Source organism: Triplophysa dalaica, chromosome 1 (assembly GCF_015846415.1).
Source record: "Triplophysa dalaica isolate WHDGS20190420 chromosome 1, ASM1584641v1, whole genome shotgun sequence".
In the NCBI taxonomy this organism is placed as follows: Eukaryota; Metazoa; Chordata; class Actinopteri; order Cypriniformes; family Nemacheilidae; genus Triplophysa; species Triplophysa dalaica.
This window is the reverse complement of record NC_079542.1, coordinates 30,963,251-30,984,059: the sequence shown is the minus strand read 5'-3', so window position 1 is coordinate 30,984,059 and position 20,809 is coordinate 30,963,251. Positions and strand designations below refer to the sequence as shown.

At 38.1% G+C, this 20,809-nt stretch overlaps 3 protein-coding genes across 3 annotated transcripts in view; all 3 read right to left on the bottom strand.

The window, feature by feature from the left end:
* The window catches only part of LOC130427211 (E3 ubiquitin-protein ligase TRIM39-like), a 36,774-nt gene extending 26,891 nt beyond the window's left edge, over positions 1-9,883 (bottom strand). The window contains 2 exon segments of the mRNA XM_056754452.1: positions 8,296-8,372; positions 9,750-9,883. Coding sequence (XP_056610430.1) covers positions 8,296-8,365 — 70 coding nt within the window. The 5' untranslated portion in view covers positions 8,366-8,372; positions 9,750-9,883.
* Positions 9,884-10,796: 913 nt separating this feature from the next.
* LOC130427217 (uncharacterized) lies at positions 10,797-14,193 on the bottom strand. Its single transcript, XM_056754467.1, has 2 exons — positions 12,594-14,193; positions 10,797-12,336 (listed from the first exon to the last, which is right to left on the bottom strand). Exons 1-2 carry the CDS (start codon positions 12,822-12,824, stop codon positions 11,872-11,874), a joined length of 696 nt encoding a protein of 231 aa, XP_056610445.1. The 5' UTR covers positions 12,825-14,193; the 3' UTR covers positions 10,797-11,871.
* Positions 14,194-16,810: 2,617 nt separating this feature from the next.
* Positions 16,811-19,327, bottom strand: LOC130417504 (E3 SUMO-protein ligase ZBED1-like). Its single transcript, XM_056743094.1, has 3 exons — positions 18,362-19,327; positions 17,947-18,266; positions 16,811-16,826 (listed from the first exon to the last, which is right to left on the bottom strand). Exons 1-3 carry the CDS (start codon positions 19,325-19,327, stop codon positions 16,811-16,813), a joined length of 1,302 nt encoding a protein of 433 aa, XP_056599072.1.
* Positions 19,328-20,809: the final 1,482 nt, after the last annotated feature.

Below are 20,809 nucleotides of genomic sequence, written 5' to 3'. Positions count from 1 at the left end.
GCAGCGATAAAAGTTCACCAGGATAGTGTCCTCAGAAAGAAGAGACGCTGGTGAGCCTTCTTGAACAGGCATGAAGTGTTGTATCGTCTGCGAGCTTGATGAAGGAGTTAGGTCCATTCACAGGTCTGCAGTCGAGTGTGAAAAGGGAGTCGAGAATGTGGCTCAGTACGCAGCCCTGTGGTACACCAGTGTTGAGGGTGATTGTGGTGGAGCAGATGTTGCCTAACCTAACAAGCTGACGCCTGTTCGTCAAGAAATCCATAATCCAGTTGCAGGTTGTTAATGCCTAGGTTTCCAAGTTTGATGATTAGCTTGGAAGGGATGACGGTATTGAATGCAGAGCTGAAGTCTACAAACAGCATGCGTGCATAAGTGTCCTTATTGTCCAGATGTGTGAGCACGGAGTGCAGCGCCATAGACACCGCATCATCTGTGCTCCTATTGCTACGGTAGGCAAATTGGTATGGGTCCAGTGTGGATGGTAGAGAGTCTTTTAGGTGTGACAGGACCAGCTGCTCGAAGCACTTCATAATAATGGGTGTGAGTGCTATAGGGCGGTAGTCATTCAGGCATTTCGGGCTGGAATTTTTTGGAATGGGCACAATGGAGGTGGATTTGAAACATCCTGGAACCACTGCTTGGGCGAGGGATAGGTTGAAGTTGCCCGTGAAGACCCCAGCGAGCTGCTCCGCACGTGCCCTGAGTACGCGACAAGGGATGCCATCTGGGCCAGCAGCTCTGCGCGCGTTTATCTGGCTTAGTGCAGGGAAAACATCTTTGCAATTTAGTGTGATGATTGGGTGGTCAGTAGAAGTTGTGAGCCTGGTGGCGGGTTCCTTATTGTCTCTCTCAAAGCGTACATAGAAGTCATTAAGCTCATTAAGGAAAGCGGCATCTGTGGTTATGGGGATGGATTGGTTGGGTTTGTAGTCACTTATGGCCTGGATGCCCTGCCACATGCGTCGAGGGTCAAAATTGGAAAAATGCTCCTCTAGCTTCAACTTCTAGCAGTGTTGGCCTTTCTGATGCCCCTCTTCAGATTTGCCCTGGAAGTACTGTAGGCATGTTCATCACCTGATCTGAAGGCAGTGTTGCTTGCTTTCAACAGGAGGCGTACTTCCTTGTTCATCCATGGTTTCTGATTGGGGTATATGGTGATCTGCTTCTATCAATGGTGGTATTGATGTAGTCCAATACAGAGGAGGTGTAGCTATCTATGTCCATGTGAGAGCCACTGGTTGCCTGAGAAGCAAACATACTCCAGTCTGTGTGTAGAAACCTTTCCTTAATCGCTTCACACGTTTAATGAGAGGTGAGTACTTGGGGGTGAGGAACAAAGAAAGGTTATCAGATTGACCCAGGTGGGGAGGAGGGTCGCGGCGTAAGCTTCAGCCATGTTTGTATAGACATGATCCAAATTTTTGTTTCCTCTTGTGTGGCAGGAAACATGCTGGTGAAATTTAGGGAGCACTGTCTTTAAGTTAGGGTGATTAAAATCTCCCGCAACAATAAATGCAGCCTCCGGTTGAGCAGTTTGTTGTTTACTGATGGCTGCATGAAGTTCTTTCATAGCAAGCTTGGCATCAGCATCCGGTGGAATATAAGCTGCCGTTATAATGGTGGAAGTGAATTCCCGTGGCAGATAAAACGGTCTACATTTAACCATGAGAAACTCAAGGTTAGCCGAGCAGTGTCTCCCGACAATAACAGAGTTCGTGCACCAAGCTTTATTGACATAAATATACAGTCCACCTCCTCTTGTCTTACCGGATTCCTCTGCCGTTCTATCCGCCCGGTGTGTTTTGTAGCCCGCTAACTCAATAGCGTTGTCCAGTATGCCGCTGTGTAGCCATGTTTCCGTGAAGATTATGACATTGCAGTTCAAAAGTCTTTTATTGTTGATGATGTGGAGTCGAATCTCATCCATTTTGTTTACTAATGATCGTACATTAGCAAGTAAAAAGCTGGGTGTGGTGTTAGCTTTAGCTTAGCTCTTAGCCCTCCGTGCTTCCCCTGCCTTTGTTAACGATCTCGACTCCGCCGAGCACTTCCGTCCGGCCGTGTGGGGTGCGTAGCATCGGGTGTTTTGACGATCTCAGGGACGAGTTGAATGTTGCTGATATAACTTCCGGGAATGTGCAAACCGATATCCAAAAGCTCATCCCGGGTGTACGATGTGAATGCACAACTGTTCTGAACGAACAGGCCCGAGATGAGCAGGAAAAACACTATATAAATGCAATGGAGAGACGCTGAGCCTCGCGATGTTCACGCGCCGCCATCTTGGTCTTTTTCCTTCCTTTATTCCCATTCTCTTTTTTAAGCAACTTGAATCTATCATATCTAGTTTTATTTGGGCCAACAAAACTGCTAGGATTGGCAGGAAACATTTAAGTAAAACAAAAGGTGAAGGAGGATTTAGTCCATCTAATTTTAAATTTTATTATTGGGCAGCTAATTTAAATGTTCTGATGTGGTGGAGTAAAGTTGGGTCTATTGACCCAGAGAACAAGCCAGAATGGCTGAAAATCAAAGAAGCTTTTTGTAATAAGACTTCCCTCCGAGCCATGCTCAATAGTAAAGACAAAATAAACAGCACTAATCTTAATGGAAATATAATAATTTCTAATTCAATTAAAGTATGGAAACAGATTAAGACACATTTGAAAATCCAGATATATATCTAGATTCCCCAATATGTAACAATCATACTTTCCCCCCTGGATTATCTGACATGCTTTTTGATCATTGGAAGCATAAGGGGTTAGCAACGATTAGAGATCTTTATAAAGAAGGTACCTTCTGCTCCTTCGAACAGCTTGAACAACAGTTCTCTCTCACTCCTACAAGTTTCTTTCGTTACTTACAGGTCAGAGATTATGTCAGGAAAAACATTGCTAACTTTGAAATGATTAGTGCAAATCCCATTTTGGAGGCAATTGTTAATGCTACACCAGGGGAGAAGGGAAATGTGTCTCTGTTTTATAATTTATTATTGGGGAAAATAGATAGTAATACGGATGCAATAAAGGGTGAATGGGAAAAAGAATTTGGTAGCAAAATTCCTGACGATGCATTGAAAAAAAATATTCTTGAGTGTTAGTAAATATTACTCATGCAAATCAGTTAAATTTTACTCACATATAATAGGTAGCAAAGTAAACTAAATGTAAACTTCCTGAATCTACTCAATAAAATCGAGGCAAGGATTTCCACTCAATTAGATTGAGTAGATTTTTTTCTATGTTTTTAAGTAAAGAGTACCTAAATTTATCAGATATGGGTCATGACACACTAAAAGAGATTTGATAAAGTCTACCTAATATTTCTCAATATATATTACTTATAAAAATTGAGTAATATTAGTTTATATAAGATACAACAGTTCATCTGCTTATTATGAATAATAAATATTGAATAATTACTAAATTAAACACTAAATATGACTTATTCAGAGATGCTTGAATTGACCTAAAAATTGTCAGAAACAGGAGATCACATCAATTGCTTTTATTGATCAAATAACAAACCCCTTTGTGACAATGAACACAAGATTCATTTGATGTCACCATAATTATGATCATTGTTCACTTTATTTGATCTCTTGACTCTTTCACTTCACATTAATGCTTCTCTTTTGTTATTCACAGCTGTGTGTCATGCGTCAATTTTCTGTGTTGAATACAAAAAACCTTACTGCAAAAGTATTATATAAAACAAAATGCGTTTTTAGTATTTAAAGCAACATTTATTTTAAGAGTGTTTATGGATATGAGAAAGATTCTACAATGAAGTGTAAAAAGAAATTTATCATGACACTTCCCATGCAGAAATTTTTGTGTTGAGGTTAAATTTAGATATCAACAGTCATCATACACACCTCAACAAGGATGGAAATCATCAAATTAATTCAGGTAAACTGCATTGCAATATGGAGCTTTATTTTGATGATTGTCACCACTGTTGAGATTCATTCACTGATTCTTCATGTGTCTGTGCATCTGAATGACTCATCAGATTTATGATACTCAATGTGAAAGATTGTAATGTCCTGCGGCTCAGTGCTTAGAGAATTGCACTGGAAACACCAAGTCATGGGTTCTAATCCAGTAGACAGTACACACTCATATATAATACATAATATAATGCAATGTTAATCACTCTGGGTAAAAGCTTCTGACAACTATGCAATGTGAGAGTCAAGACATCAACTAAGGTGACATCAAATGAATCTTGTGTTCATTGTCACAAAGGGTTTTGTAGACGTTTGTTATTTGGTCAATAAAAGCAATTGATGTGATCTCCTGATTCTGACCATTTGTCGGTCAATTCAAGTCGGTCAAAACAACCTATAAAATCTACTCAAAAAAATTTAGGTAACAATTTGCACTCACTTTAAGAGAGAAAATTCTACCCCATATTTTTGAGTATAGAGCACCTAAATTTATTGGTCATAACAAACTAAATTAAATTGGATAAATTTTACCTTATATATATATATTACAAGTTATTACTTAATAAAATGGGGTAATGTTTACCCTTTGACAGCAGGTATGGCTCATCTACCTAATTATTATTAGTAATATATAGCCAATATAAATAATTAAATGTTACACATTAAGAGAAGGTTGAATTTGCATAAACACGGTGAAAGGTGATTGCAATAAAAAAATTCAATGAACACTTTATTTTTTAAATACCAAAATCCTTTTACATTCAATTTCTAATAACATATCACTTCAGTTTTACAAATTACTCCTTGAAAATCTTACATTTCTGTGGATTACATCTGTGGATTGACATGCTATAAGGACACAAACATGCATTTCATTTTTTTAAATATTAAACACTGACTAATGCAAGTACAAAAGAGCCCATTGGTTTTGACTGGTGACTTGCAGGTGTGGTTTGACAGGGTCAACATGAACAAAACTAGGAGAATTTGAAGCACGAATCAAACCACTTTAAATATGAATTAAATATTATGCATGTAAATTCAAGGAGCTGGACAGTTTCACTGGTGTGAGGATGAAACCTGGACAAATGTGTCCTTAATGCACCCCAGGTCTTAAAGGAACAAGGACAATGGGTATGGAGTCAGGGTATGGACTGGTTTCGACTAAAATGCCCATGTTGCAATCTGTAATGTTTTAGGAGGTTCAATCGTTTTGTTGAAGCAAATCTGCATGTTTTGCACTGCCAGTTCATTTAGAATAAGGTACCTGAAGGTAATTCCTTTGGCCAATGCTTCTTGAGTATCCTTTAAATTTCTCATAAAGAGCTTCCTGGGGAAGAAAAGAAAGTCAGATTTTAAAATTACAATTCAAGAGAGCTACAAACAGCACATAATATAATTGCATTTCTTCTAATATCTTGACTGCTTCATATACTGAACATACATGAGGGAAGAATACTAGAAACATTGTTCAATAATGCACTCCAATAAAACAATATACTTTTGCAGTTTAATAAAATACATATTTAGGTTTAAATACATATACGTATTTAGATTTAAAATAGACAATTTGACAAATTGATGTAGTGCCCCAGTAAAATTAATTACAGTGGCAGTAGACAAACCCTCTGTGGGTTTAACTTAACTACCATAGACTTATACAAATAATTGACAACAACAGAGTCTCTGTAGAGTAGATTATTTTATTACAATGAATAAAAAACTAACAAATATGAATTAAATATAATATAAATTGATATATTATTAAAGGAGTTCACCCAAAAAAATGAAAATTCTGTCATCACGTACTTGCCACCGTGTCAATTTAAACCTGTATGACTTTCTTCGCTGTGCAAACCACAAAATAATATATTTTGTAGAATGTTGTTACCCAAATAGAAGCTGCACCCATTCACTTCTATTGTATGGAGACAAAAACAATGCAAGTGAATGGGTGCCGTTGATGTTCGGCTAACAACAATCTTCAAAACATATTTTTTTGTGTTCTGCCCAACAAAGAAAGTCATACAGGTTTGAAATGTCAAAAGGGTGAGTACCTTAAATGATGACACCATTTTCTTTTTGGGGTGAACTACTGCCTTAACATCTAACCAGACCGATAAACACAAAATGTAAGTTAACTTTGCATGTGTGTCTAATGAAACTGTCTACATGGTGAATTTACATGAATGCAAATGTTATAGGCTTAGAATTTCCTTCAAATTAAAAACTAACTTTTCAACCAATGGAATTAAACAGTTTAACTAAATGAGAAAATATCATTCAAATCCTGCGTTCTCTTGTAATTCACTGAGCTTTAACAAAAGAGGCTGCATGAATTTTTTTCGCTGTACCAATCGCTTAACGTTACAGGCAGAGGCGATTCTAGGTTTTCAATATTAGGGGGGCTCAGCCTCCAATGAGGATACATACAGTATATATATTGCCACTCTCTAAGCACCACATATAACGTTATATTACTTAAATTATGCCCTGTCAGCCTGTGGCGCCGAGAAAATAGGGGCATTTCGTATCGTAACTTTTTTTAAACCCAAAGAAGAAAATAATGGTAGAGCTAACATTTAAGTAAGTACACATTTGCCTAAATGATGATATAAAGAAGTTGAACAAAAACTTACCGGCTACTCCACAAATCCTGTCAGCGAATCTGAAGAGGATGCGTCTCGTGATTCCTGATTTCCCGCCGGGGCGTTGACGGCGCATGCACAGTGTCATAGCTAATATTTTCGGGTAAATTTGACCTTGTTTTTTTAAGTTGCCATTATTACTCATAAAAAGCAGGTAGTGTAGGTAGAATGTACCCATTATTATATATTTTATTTTCCAACCAATATTTTAAGCTAAATTTAAACTAATTTTAATGGGTTGTATTTAACACCCTCCAGAATCGTTTTTACAGTGTAAGTAGATGAACTGTTGTCGGTTATATAAACTAATATTACTCAATTTTTATAAGTAATTAATATTGAGAAATATTAGGTAGACTTTATCTAATTTCTTTTAGTGTGTCATGACTCATATCTGATAAATGTAGGTACTCTTTACTTAAAAACATAGAATAAAATCTACTAAATCTAATTGAGTGGAAATCCTTGCCTCAATTTTATTGAGTAGATTCAGTAAGTTTACATGTAGTTTACTTTGCTACCTAATATATGTAAGTAAAATTTAACCGATTTGCATGGGTAATATTTACTAACACTCAAGAATCATTTTTTTCAGTTGCTTGCAGAGCGTTCATACTTGTTCTGTAAATGCATTGCAAGACATCATTTCATCCGATATAAGATAATACACAGGCTTCACTACTCCAAGACAAAACTTGACAGAATTTATCCGACAATTTTTCCTGTATGTAACAAATGTAAAATGACGGACGGCACATTGTTTCATTCTCTGTGGGCTTGCAGTAGAATACAGCCATTCTGGGATCGTATTTTCAAATTTCAAAATTTCTCTCAAAGGTATATTCCACTAACATGAAACCTGATCCTTACATTGGTATATTAGGAGCAGAGAACGGCTGTAGTGAATGTCACCAATTTCAGGCCATATCGTTTTGTATGTTGCTTGCAAAAAGACTTCTACTACAGATGTGGAAATTAGATTCTGTTCCCGCTTTTGAGATGTGGATCAGAGATTTGGGAAATATGTTGCATTTAGAAGAGCTGCGATTTACTTTAAGACATAAAATATCAACCTACAATAAGATATGGGAACAATTTAAAGTTCACTTACAAGATGACTGAAATGATGCGCATAGTTTGTCTGATGTTTGTTTTTTCCTTATTTCTTCATTTCAATTAAAATCTGCGGCCGCTCACCAGGAAAGGTGATTATTCTGTATTCTTACCTTATTGCTTGTTAATGTACTCGGTTACGTGAGCTGAATAGACCATTTACCAAAATTGTAGGAATGTGGGTGGGGGGTGGGAATGTAATGTAATACGGTGAAATGTTAATATCATTGTTTGTTAATCTGGAACAGGCGTTAAAGTGTAATATTATTTATGTTTGTACCAGCAAAAGGCACTGTACATGTAAGTTAAGTTTTACTTGTATGATGAGAATAAAAAATATATATAAAAAAATAAAACACTGATCACCATAAGGATGACTTTTGTTAGCCGGTAATGTTCTAAAAACACATTTTGAATGTTTATAAAACATCTTCAAAAACACGAAAAACCCTCAAAGAAACGTTCTAATAGCAAACTTTTGGTAGCTGGGTAAAATACAATAAAAGTTATTGAACACATTACTGTCAAACATTAAGTAGTGTGATATTGGTATTTACTCATGGGGCATTTCAAATTTACCTGAAGGTTCACCCTTACACTCTCTCTTGGCCCGTTTTGGTTTTGGCGATGTTGGTGAAGATTCTGCCATTGCACGTCTTTAAAATGTTTGGTTACAAAACATATTGCATTATTAGCTTTCACGTCTGATCTCCACTGTGTAAACAGTGTCATAGTTATGAAACAATTCCAAAAAACACTTAAAGTTACAGTGAAAGTTTTACAGAAAAAGAATCTGGTAATTTACAGTAGATTAAAGATTAATTTAATTTACAAAACAATACACCTTTATGTAGCACGGTATAAAAACAACAGAAGTTGACCAAAGTGCTTTACAACATGCTATGACCCAGCTAAAAGAAGTTTGTTGTAAGAACTTTCCTTAGAGGAATTTCTTTTTTTCGAAAAAGGTTTAAAAAAATACAATTTGTCAGCTTTTTAATGTTTTAAAAATGTTCTCAGCTAACAAAAAGTCACCATCATGGTGATCAGTGTTTCCTAGAGATTGTGTCTTGTCCCTTAATTCTTACTCATTCAAATGCTTGGCACGGTATATATCTGGTAGAAATTATAATATTTACTAGTTATGCCTATGCAATGAACAATTAATCAGGTTGCAATTATATCATGTAGGATTTGACTTCTATCAAAACATATTACATGTATTAATCTTGACCCCGTAACAATATCTGGGATTTATAAAAACGTCACATAGAGCAAATACGCAAGGGTATGAATCTCAAAAATGGTGACAATCAACAAACTTATTGAGATTAACAAATCAACTGCAATGCATGCTAGGAAGTGGAACCATGAAGGAGTTCTGCACTAAGATATTACCCAGCTTGCATACCGGCACAAAGGTTTATTTTGTTGATTGTCAAAATTGTTGAGGTTCATACCCTGATTCTTGATGTCTGAGTTTGTCATAAATAATGTTATAAAATTTACCTTGCCAGTTTTCATTTATTTTTTTGAAATATCACAATAGTTTAATTTATTCATTAAATCTAACATAGTATTTGAATGAAATGAGATCCATGATTTTAACAAGATTATGGTAATTATAATGATCATAATGAAATACATGACAAGTACACAGTTACAACGTGTCAAAGGTTCGAACACTTCTTGTCAAGGTATAAGAGCCCAACTCAACGAAATATTGATCACCCTGATGCTGACTTTTGTTAGCTGGGAAATTTTATGTTTTTAAAACGTTTTCAAAATAAAAACCCTTAAGAAACTTCTTATAACAACGTTTTTTTGCTGGGAAGACAATAGAAAGACGTTATACATAGGCACGATAAAACATTAAACATAAGACATAAAAATAGTATAGATATACACAAGCTGTAATATGTGCTCAGAAAAATAAAAAAACAAACACAGGTTGTCAAGGGGCATCGAAAGGTTAAGAAAATAAGAAGGTCTTCCAGTAAGATTTAAAAAAGGCAGAATTTAAGTCACGTTACCTGTTAATGGGTACCAGCTGTAATCAGGTGTTTGTTTACAAGTCTGAAATATATTGTTTTGAAGAGATAATTAAAACGCTTCCAGTTCAGTTTAGTTTCATTTTTACGGAAATTGAGAACGTGCGGTCACCTTTTGTGACGTCATAGCCCCTCCCGCTTTTCCTTTTGCAGATCGACAGCGCATTTACACCACGCCCACACCGGGGGAAACAAACCAACCCTCTCCATTGACTTTCTATTGGGGGACGCTGCCTCCTTGTCATTTTCTGACTTTTAACAAAAAAAAAAGAACAATGTCTAAAACCTGATGTGTGACAAGGTGCATAGTAAACAAGCTACATAAATCATCCGGGTTATTTTATTTTATAAAAATCAAGACGAATACAAATTAAACATAGTAGGTACATAAACGGGCGCCCACTGGAGGGAAACGTAATCTGCGACTGGATTCGTTCATTATTTTTACACAAATATAAAACTGACGTTTAGTTATCACATTTGACTTACCACTGAAAAAATGTTTACTGTACACGTAGTAGGAATAGTGAATATAAGAATCCCACAATTTACCCGTTCTTCTGTTGCTTCACGTGTTAATTGTCGTGCTTTTGTCTCCTTACAGCTGGCTTTTCATGTTCGGTATAAAACTTAGTTCTGTGGTTTTGGCTCGTTTGCTGTACAGTCTGTCACACAGCTGCTTTAAGCTTTGTTCAATTTTTTTAAGTAATAAAAGACAATGAGGCAGTTTCCCGCAATAGAAAGTCAATGTTAGATTTTTTACCGCAGGTGTGTTCGTGACCTAAATGCGTTCTGTCTCCAGGGACCTGTTTTAAATACTGATCAGTATAAAATGTGATTAAAACTCTACATTAAAAATTAAGATTATATATCAAATGTGAATCTTCCAGTTTAAAGCAGGAAATCCAATATATCCTGAATTAAAGATGGATGGCACAGAATGCGCACTTGATTCAATTCAATTCAATTCAAGTTTATTTATATAGCGCTTTTCACAATGTGTATTGTTTCAAACCAGCTTTACAGGGGCAAACAGGAAAAACAGAAAAGTTAAAACACAGCACAGTGCATGGTATTTATACAACGAGTAAGTTCATTCTAATAAATAACATCTAATTTCTAAATAAATAAATAAATAAATAAATGAATGAATGCAGTCTCCCGGTGAGCAGGCCAACACTGCCCTGCTGTGGCGAGGAACCCAAACTCCAATGATTGATTAATGGAGAAAAAAACCTCGGGAGAAACCAGGCTCAACCGGGAGGACCAGATCCCCTCTGACGTGTCATAGCTGCACTCAGACTGGTGACATGTGATTTTAGTTTAGCATTTAATACCAAATATTGTAACTTCAGCATTATTAAGACAAATAGTCCGTCTTTGCTCTTGGTTGGGGATGTAGTGGTCTGAGCTGGGATGGTCCGATGGTCATATTTCTCTTGGCAGCTGGTGGAATTGCCTTAGATGGAGCTGGGATGGTCAGTCAGTCTGCAGCTGTATCTGGTGTAATCTCAAATTGGGGATGGGCATCTGTCGGTCGTCTGGACATGGTGGAACTTCTTCCTACCTCGGGATGGGCATGGGGATGGGCATCTGTCGGTCGTCTGGACATGGTGGAACTTCTTCCTACCTTGGGATGGGCATGGGGAGGGGCATCTGTCGGTCGTCTGGACATGGTGGAACTTCTTCCTACCTTGATATCATGTTAAAATCTGTTGCTGGCAGAAATAGTTATAGTAGTAATAGTGTTCACTAGTAGAGAATTACAATCTGGATTCTCAATAAAATAACATAAAAATAAATAGAAAATGAAGTGGAAGTCTGGTATTTTTAATGCGTGGAAGGGATTTTTTGCCCCATATCTTTTTCTATATTTAATCATAAAAAATGATTTGATGTCCTGTGTAAACGTGAATAATCACATAAATAAATGAAACACCAAACCCAGATAGCCAATTTTTGCCACACCCTACTCCCCATACTTTACTCATCTGGCCCACATACCGCGTGGAATGATGGCACTTGTGTGGTCCGCTCCTGTTTGCCAGATTTGGGCCACAGGCAAATAAATCAGAGCTGAACCAAATATAAACAAAAGTTAATTTCAATTCTGGCCCTGATTTATCCCAAAACCAACACCTTTCTGTGCTCCTGTTTGACAGAATTTGTATTGAGTTTCATTATTATTATAGTGATGATTGAGCTGACAGAGACGGGCTCCGGCCTCTGGTGGCCGTCCTCGGCTCTTCCGCCCCCTGCTCCTCCCACTTGGGCAGACGGACACAGGCCTCTGGCGGACGGTGGCAACTCCCCCGCTCCCGCTTGGACGATAGCCACCCCACCTCCACCCAGGGGCATGGCAACAAATATCGCCGTCCCACCGAAGCTTTGGCGGCCCACAATGGCTCCTCCTCTTCTCCAGAACCACCACTTCGGGCAGCCACTGGCAGACGCCCTTCACCCGCGCCTCGAACTCTCCGGCACCGCGTGGCCACTCGGCAGCGAGGACTCTCCGACAGCATGTCTCTCTTTCTTCCCGGCTTTCGGCACCACAGGAAGGAGGCGGGAACTGGCAGACATTTAAATCAAGTTTTAATCAAATGAAATCAAAAGTAAAAAGACAGCTGAAGACAAAACCACTGAAGTAAAATCCCGTCAGCCACCTCACGGTCCACTGAGATAAAAATCTCCTTTCCAGTTGCTATGCCTTCCAACGGTTTGCAAAAAAAGTATATCTTCCATAACTCATCATAAATATACCAGACGTATGCCAGCAGCTGCCAATGAAAGTAAATCCATATAAAATGTATTTCTCATCATACTTACGCCTTTTTGATCGTTTTTCTGTGAACTGCTGAACCTGAATTGCGCTGTAGTCTCCGATGCACCGCTATCTGTATCGGTGTCAACAGGAGCGGGTGGTGGATTTACACCTTCAGCCGAAGTGCTGTTGGAGGGACCCGGGGTGAAGTCAGAGGACTGTGGATCATCCGAGCTGCGGGGAGTTGATTTTCTTTCTGTGGCAGCAGGCCTTAATCTTTGCAACCACTTATCCATTTTAATTCAACAAGCTGTCGTTGTTGCTTCGTTCCAAGCCAAGTGCAGTCGAATTTCATAGGGTACGTAAAGACGTGCGCTTAAGCATCACACTTGAGTGGACGCATATTTTTTGATTGGATGTCATGAATTTGACCTTTTATGGCACTACCTGACTACTTTTTTGCTGTGTGTACACTAGAGGGAGCACGTCTTTATATTTAGGTTATGAGAAAAACATGCCTGGATGAATGTCCGGTGCGTATAATTAAGTTAACAGTAGATTTCAGCATTTTGTTTACGTTCCTCCTCCATCACCTGGCGTACCCCCAGGGGTACACGTGTCCCAGTTTGGGAACCACTGGCCTAGGCTATTTCTTTATATTTTATCCAGACAATGCATAGTATTAATTATTTCTTCTAATTATTGCTACATAATAATTTGGATTTTTTTTCTTTCTGAATCAGTCTGTAGCGACTTTGACGACATGTGAATCAATGCGACAGCTGTCCTCTTCTGTAGCTACTTAATCTAAAATTTTTAAACTAAAAACTTTTTATTAATTATTTTGTTTATGTATTACATGAATTTAATTAAACTGTCTCATGTGATCCCCTCGCATAACAACCCCTCTTGGCGCCGGCCCTGGTAAACATTGTTGATGCAGGAATATCTTAATCTTACCCAGATACAGCAATGCTATTTCTGTATATTTCATAATATTTCTGATTGGCTGCTTGGTAGCTTTATTTTTTATTTGGTTAGCTGGTGCGTGGCAGGTCCTACTGAACTCTTTGGAGAACTCACTTGATTCCTCGGCGCAACGTGATGGGCGTTATCCTGGAAATTTCTCTGCGTTAGAAATACAAGGTGTGGCGTGTGAGCGTGTGGACGGGTTGAAATGCGTGTGTCTCACGCCCAATGCGTGAGATTTGAGAGCCCTGTACTATTCTTCTGAAATTCATATACTAGATCGTTGTATGCATAGTGTATAGTATGTTATTTGGGATACAGATATCGTCTGTGCACGTTCCGTCTAAATAAATATTTGCCAAAACAGCCTTCCATATTTCTCCGTCGCGAGAGTTTGTTTTGCACACGTCAGAATGACATCAGAGCAAGGCGGACGTAACATTTCTGAAAGGTGTCATCGAGGTGGCTCTCACTAAATCCTTGGTGTTTCGAGTCAGATCCATGGGCGTGGATATCCCACACCCTAACCTTACTTTAACCATATTAACTACCTATGATTGTTAAACTTCCAAAAAACACGATTGCATGATGACGTTATACTCGAAACACCAAGAATTTAGTGAGATCCGATTGGTGGAGTGTCGTGGATGTCAGACATTAACGTAAAAATTCAAAATTAATTTACTAATTATTTGTTTATTCACATTATTGCTTATTTATTTGCTATTAAGCCAGCTATTCAAGAATTAAAACTTTTAATGCATTGCATTTTCTTACTTAAGGTAATAAGGCATGTTTTATTATAGATTAGTATTTGTCTCTGGGCTCTGTAAAGCTCTGTATTATAGATAAATATTAAATAACCCCATATATGCATATTAAGAAGTGTATACAGAAGAATAGTGTTTAAAATAAATAAATTAACATAAGCAGTTACATTTACGTCATGACAAATGAATGCATTACAAACATAAGTATCTATTGCGTAATGCTCGGGTGGCATGTAAACATAAGAAATACAGAACAATTAAACCGGCATCTCCAGTCCCAAATAACTACAACGGGACAGCAAGTGTGATCGACTTCACGCGGCGCTGCGCAGACTGATCAGCGAATGACAACAAAGTACCGCTTGTTTTTTCCGGTGTGAGGACCTCAAGTCTGTCCCAAAATGCACCCATGTACCCTTGTGGACTCTTGCCTAGTGCCCTATAGGTATGCACTTCCTGACGGCACCAAGTGTGGACTCAGTGGAGGTCCACAAGACCGGAGTGCGCCATTTGAGACAGGGCCATGAGGTATCGAGTCCCCCCTCCAATTCGGTCCCCTTTAGGACCCCAAGTAATTCTATTGGCTGAAAGAACGTATATTTGGCTACTCTTTTAGCGCCTGATTGCAATTCTTACGAAATTTCATTACTATACATGTCCCTAGAACTTTGCTAAAATGACGTCTTTTACATTATGCGCTTGCTATGCTAATATATATATATATATATATATATATATATATATATATATAGAGCTGTATGTGGTGAAATCAAACAAATCTCGTTTTTAGTTACCTTACGCATCCACTAGCAAAGTAATGAACTATGTGGTTAGCGGGCGACAAAAGCGAGCCCAAGCATTACCGAACATTCACAGAAAATTCAACAGAAGTTTTGCGCTCTTCAGGGTCCTGAAGGGGACCGAATTCAAGGTCGACACCGGCATACCGGTGATTGATACTGCGCAGAATTTGGCCATCTAAAACAAATCCATTCATGCTTAGATTATTTGAATGAAATAGCTCGCATTTTGAAAGGCTTGGACTACACGTGTTCACATGAGGATGAGGTTAAAATGAGGAAGTAAGCGCAGACAACGGGAGAACGGGTAAGGAAATGAACGAAGCACGTGCTTGAGCTGATTCACACATCATGATAAATAAATCTACAATGCTGCGATGTTAAAAAAACATACACAAATGATTTCTCTCTCTGGTCGTTATTGAAATGTTTGTTTATTGGTTTATTTTATTTCTACCAAGCTGGTTTGTCTGTGACGTTTAACGTTACAAGGTTAAATAGCTCTAACCCAGCTAACAAAGGTTTGTTTTAAGAACGTTCCTTAGAGGTTTTTCTTGTTTTAGAAAACGTTTTAAAAACATAAAAAATGTCACCATGGTGATCAGTGTTCAGATCATGGTGTGTTGGTCTCTTCTACCTTGACCATACGGTTTAGATTTGTTGGTGTGTTATAAGTGTTCGCTTGTGGTGTAATGTAATGACAATAAGAATCTACTCTTATGGAGATGTTGATAGTCATTAATATATTAACATCTTGTGATTCGAATCATTGATCTCGTTTGGTTTCAGTGCTGTGCTGTTGTTTTTATTAATGCAATTGAAAGATCCAGAAGTTTTAAATGCATTTTTATGTCTTAAAGGATTTGTGAAATTTGGATGTAAAAAAAAATGATTTACAGCAAAAATATGACATACACAGACATCAAGAATCAGGGAATGACTCAACAATACATTCTGTTTTTACACATTTTCTAGCCATTGAAAAACATTTACACGCCCTGATATTACAATGTTCCTTGAAGATCAGGAACACAATTAACATACGATATGTGTTCATTGAATCAAACTTCAACATGATGTTGTTTTTAATGCACATCAACAAATTTAGGATTAGATTCTCATTGCATTGCCATAATAACAGTACATCACATGCACAGATTTACAACACGTCTAAGAATCTGATGATAGTAGGGGTAGGAATCACAGGGCACCTCACGATACGGATCACAATATATGGCTCACGATACCGATAGTATCACGGCGTGACAATACCACTGTGATCGATATATTGTTTGTCTGGTCTCTGACGATGCATCACGATATCGGGCCAATATTTGTCTCTATTCAAGTCCACAAATTTTTTTCGGTAGGTCAAGTAATGTATTACCAACATGAGTTTCATTTCAAGTAAAACATTTTTTTTGCTTAAATGAAAAGCCTATCTTTGTAAACTGTTACACTTAAAACATTAAAATACTGGCAAATTTCTAAATTTAACAGCCACTTATTTAAACCTGGGAACTGTGTTTTCAAAAATATGAAAAACTTGTAAGGAACGTTCTTGTAACAAACATTTGTTAGATGGGAAGTTACTGGACCCAGCTAAACCAGCGTAAACTGGGAAACCAGCTTCGTGAACTTAGCTTGCGAGATTTATCTAGAACCAGCTTTTGCCTGTGTTTTGTCCTGTTTGTTTTGTTTATCTTGTTATTTTGACGTTCATTACAGCTGAGTATCACAAGCTCAAATGGACACATAACTGAACCGCAGCAACACCGGAAAAAGTTATGATTATCATGTGTTGGAAAAACAGCAAGGAGACTGCCTGTGCATTTAAATAATTGATTAACAAATATACAAACTATAACATCAGTTACATGCCAAATAAATAATCTGTGTGCACACGAGACTGTTTAACGTGGTGCTGTAAATGGTCTCGCTGCGCCTACCCTAATGCTGTTGCTATATCATTAATGTGACATAATCATGATCGAAGGGGAGGGATTTCCAAAGGCTGATGGATTTTTATTTGCCTGGTTTTATTTTTAACTTAACTAATATTTTTATATCTTGTTGCGTGCTCTATTTAAAAAAAAAAAAGATTTCTGGAAATCATCTTGCGACCCCGCCCTCGAGGCATTGCGACCCCCACTTTGGAAACGCCTGCTGTAAGGGCTACTTCACCCAAAAATGAAAATTCTGTCAGCATTTACTCACCTTTGAGTTGTTCCAAATCTGAATAAATGGCTTCGTTTTGATGAACACAGAGAAAGATATTTGGAAGAATGCTTAGAACCAGACAGATTTTGCCCCCCATTGACTACTAGGGCTGGGTTTTGCGACCAAATTGGCGATTCGATTCTTATTTTTATGGTTTTGATTCGATTCAATATCGATTAGTAATCAGTACGTAGATGAAAATGCTAGTTTTGCAGGCATGGAATCCAGATTTAAGTATGTATGCTGGTAACTGAAACTCTTACTTTGTTACATTACACATTGACAGTGAAGCCCATACAATTATGTTTGGAATTACTTTTTATTTTTACTTTGGGTAACCAAACAAGTAACCAACATTCAGATTTTAACTTTTTATTTTAAAAGTTAAATTCATAACAAAATATAACCGATTCATTGTAACATTCAAAACAGGCCCATAAAACCTTTTTTCTGGTCATAGTGCATATTAAACATAGTAACTGTCCAAAAACAAACAGTTCCTTACTAGCATCTCATTTTTTGATTGCCAGATTTTTCTGCCAAAAAAGTAGCTGATCAACATGGTCTGACCTAAGGCAGCTTGTTTGTGCTGTGATAATATCAGCAGCAGTTGAAAAACTCGCTCCGCAGGAAAAATTGTTCCCGTCACACAGAGATACCTATTTCCTTGTTTTGCTAAAAGAGGATACTCTTCTGCATGCGTCTTCCACCAGATTAGTGGGTTTTCAGAGAGTATGATAGGCTTGGCTTCCCTGTGTCTTGCCACTTCCTCTTCTGCCATTTCAGTCACAGTTTTCTTTGATGCTGGAGCTGCTGTTTTGTAGGCTGCTCCAAGGAGACCCATCAGTGCAGACATCTTTGTCTTCTTGGCTGCTGTGGGGTCTTCTGCATCTCCCACCTCATCATGAGGGTCCAGGGAGGTGGCGTTCTGGTGAACAGGCACAGTGTCTTCCACACAAGTACTGTCACTTTCTTGCTGCTTAAAGATGAAACAAATACAAATTACATTTAAAATATATTAAGAATAAAGGATCAAAAAGAAAATTCTATTTGGATGTTCTGATCAAAAGATACCAAAAGCACAGTTTTCATTCTATGCTTGCGTTCTGTATTTTCCTTTGGTCCAGACTGACAATCTCTCTCATCAGTCTTGAAAATGTGTGACATTAGGTTGTCATGTATAGTGGATTTTAAGTCCTTGATGATTTTGGAGTCGCCGGGTCCAATATTCATCTCCTGTAACAGCTGTGCATGCAGAGGACCAATAACTGATAAAGTTGGTGTGCACTCTTCAGACATGGCTAGTGTGGCAACTTTCATGGGATTCAGAGCTTTCACTATATCTTCTGCAGTAGTTATGGCAGCCTCCGACAAAGTGAAGATATCTTTCTCACTTCTACGACCTTCAGGTGAGAGCAGCGCTGCAGATATGGCTGGGTGTTGCTCCAGGAACCACTCAAGCATCTCCAATGCGCTGTTCCATCGAGTTACAACGTCAGTCTTCAGCTTATGTGAGGGTAGATCTAGTAGCTTTTGTTTGACTTTCAGAGTATGGCTGGCAATGCTGCTTCGATGAAAGAAGCCACTTATTCGTCTGATTTTGCCAAGCAACTGGGCCATTTTAGGGAGTTTGAGTCCCGCTTGCGACGCTAAATTCAGCGTATGTGCGTAGCAACCAAAGTGAAGCACATTCATTAGCGCCGCCGCACGGACCATGTTTGCTGCATTGTCGGTTACGAGAGCCAGTTCTTTATCCCCAATGTTCCATTCAATTAAGGCCTCGTTCAACAATGCTGCGATGTTACTTGCTGTGTGGCTGGTGTGGACAGCCTGGGTTTGTAAAACATGCAACGCGAGTGTCCAGTCGCTTCCGATATAGTGACATGTTATGGTGACATACGAGTCAGTCGCCCTGGAGGTCCAGCCGTCACAGGTAAGGGCAACTATTTCTGCTGACTGGAGAGATGCTGCTACATTGATCTTAACCTCGGCATACTTTTTCGGTATTGCCTTTTCACTGAGGTACTTGCGTGTTACCATTGCGTATCTCGGCTCCAAAACATTGATTAGATTGTGAAATCCCTCGTTCTCAACTATCGTGTATGGGTGTAAATCCTTGCAAATCATCATTACTATAGCATCAGTAATTTTCTTAGTGCTAGGTGAATCTGACTGTAATTTGCTGGCAAAAGCAACGTCTAGCTGTTGCTGTCCAGAATCGCATGAACCAGATATCGCGTCAGGGTGACGTCTCGACAGGTGGTTTCGTAGGTTTGTTGTTTTGTTGCAAAATCGTAGCTCTTGCGGGCACAACTTGCAAACAACAGTTGTTTTGTCGACCTCACCTTTGTCGTCATTGCCTTTAAACATAAAGTGCTTCCACACATCAGACTTTAATTTAGCCGGCTCTGGGGTCCATTGGCTACCGTGAGCTTCCGCCATGATCCTTTCTCCCTCTCCCACTTTTAATTTGAATTTATTTTGTTTTATTTGTATCAGCACGAGTGAATGCGACATCTTCAGGAAGATATGCAAAATACAGATAGATCCTTGAACTAAAGCACACGCATTAAGAATTTGGGATTTCCCGAATCGATATTGTTTTGTTAAATTGAAAATCGATTAAGATTGAAGAATCAATCTTTTTTACCCAGCCCTATTGACTACCATTAGTAGGCAAATTTACAATGGTAGTCAAAAGTGCCCCAGAACTTTTTTCTCTCCTACATTCTCCAAAATGTCTTCTTATAAATTATTAAGTATTTTTTCATACTATGTGATAGATGCACCGATACCATTTTTAAAAGACTGAGTACGAGTACCGACATATTATTTCGGGTACTCACCGATACCTATAACCAATGCCTGTATAATGAACAATTATATTAAGAAACCAGTATCTTACCGGTAATTTTTTTTTCTTCTGTTTTTAGGTCTACTTAGATGTAAGTACTATTTCTTAATTTAGCCACATTTTTTCATGATGAGTAGTAAAATTTTACTAGCATATTTACTTCTGTTTGCTTAAGTAAATGATATACTTTGTGGTCGAATTATAAAAATTAAAGGGGGTGTTGTGGTAAAATGTGAGTGTATACAACTTGTTCAAGTCAACCAGACTTGTATTTTGACGGATCGCCGCAAATGGTATTTGTTAATGAAATCAAAACTCTGAAAGGTTCATAAGCACAATGCATTCAGGTTGAGTACACGCAACGCACCACTCTTTCACACACAGTCACACAAAACAAGCAGAATATATATTTAAACAGTATCTGAATATTTCATTACATATTAGCGGTTCAGCGCTAATTTTTTGTTAGGAATTATTACATTTGCCAGATTCTGTTCCACTCCGTGTTGGACAGCAAATTCAGTTTCGGAAATCATAGGGCTTTATGTATGTCATGTGAGGGATCGGTCATTGGTATCGGTATGTCATAATGAGTACATGAGCTTGGTATAGGGCCAAAACCGATACTGGTATTGGTGCATCCCTACTGTGTGAGCGTTTATCATTGG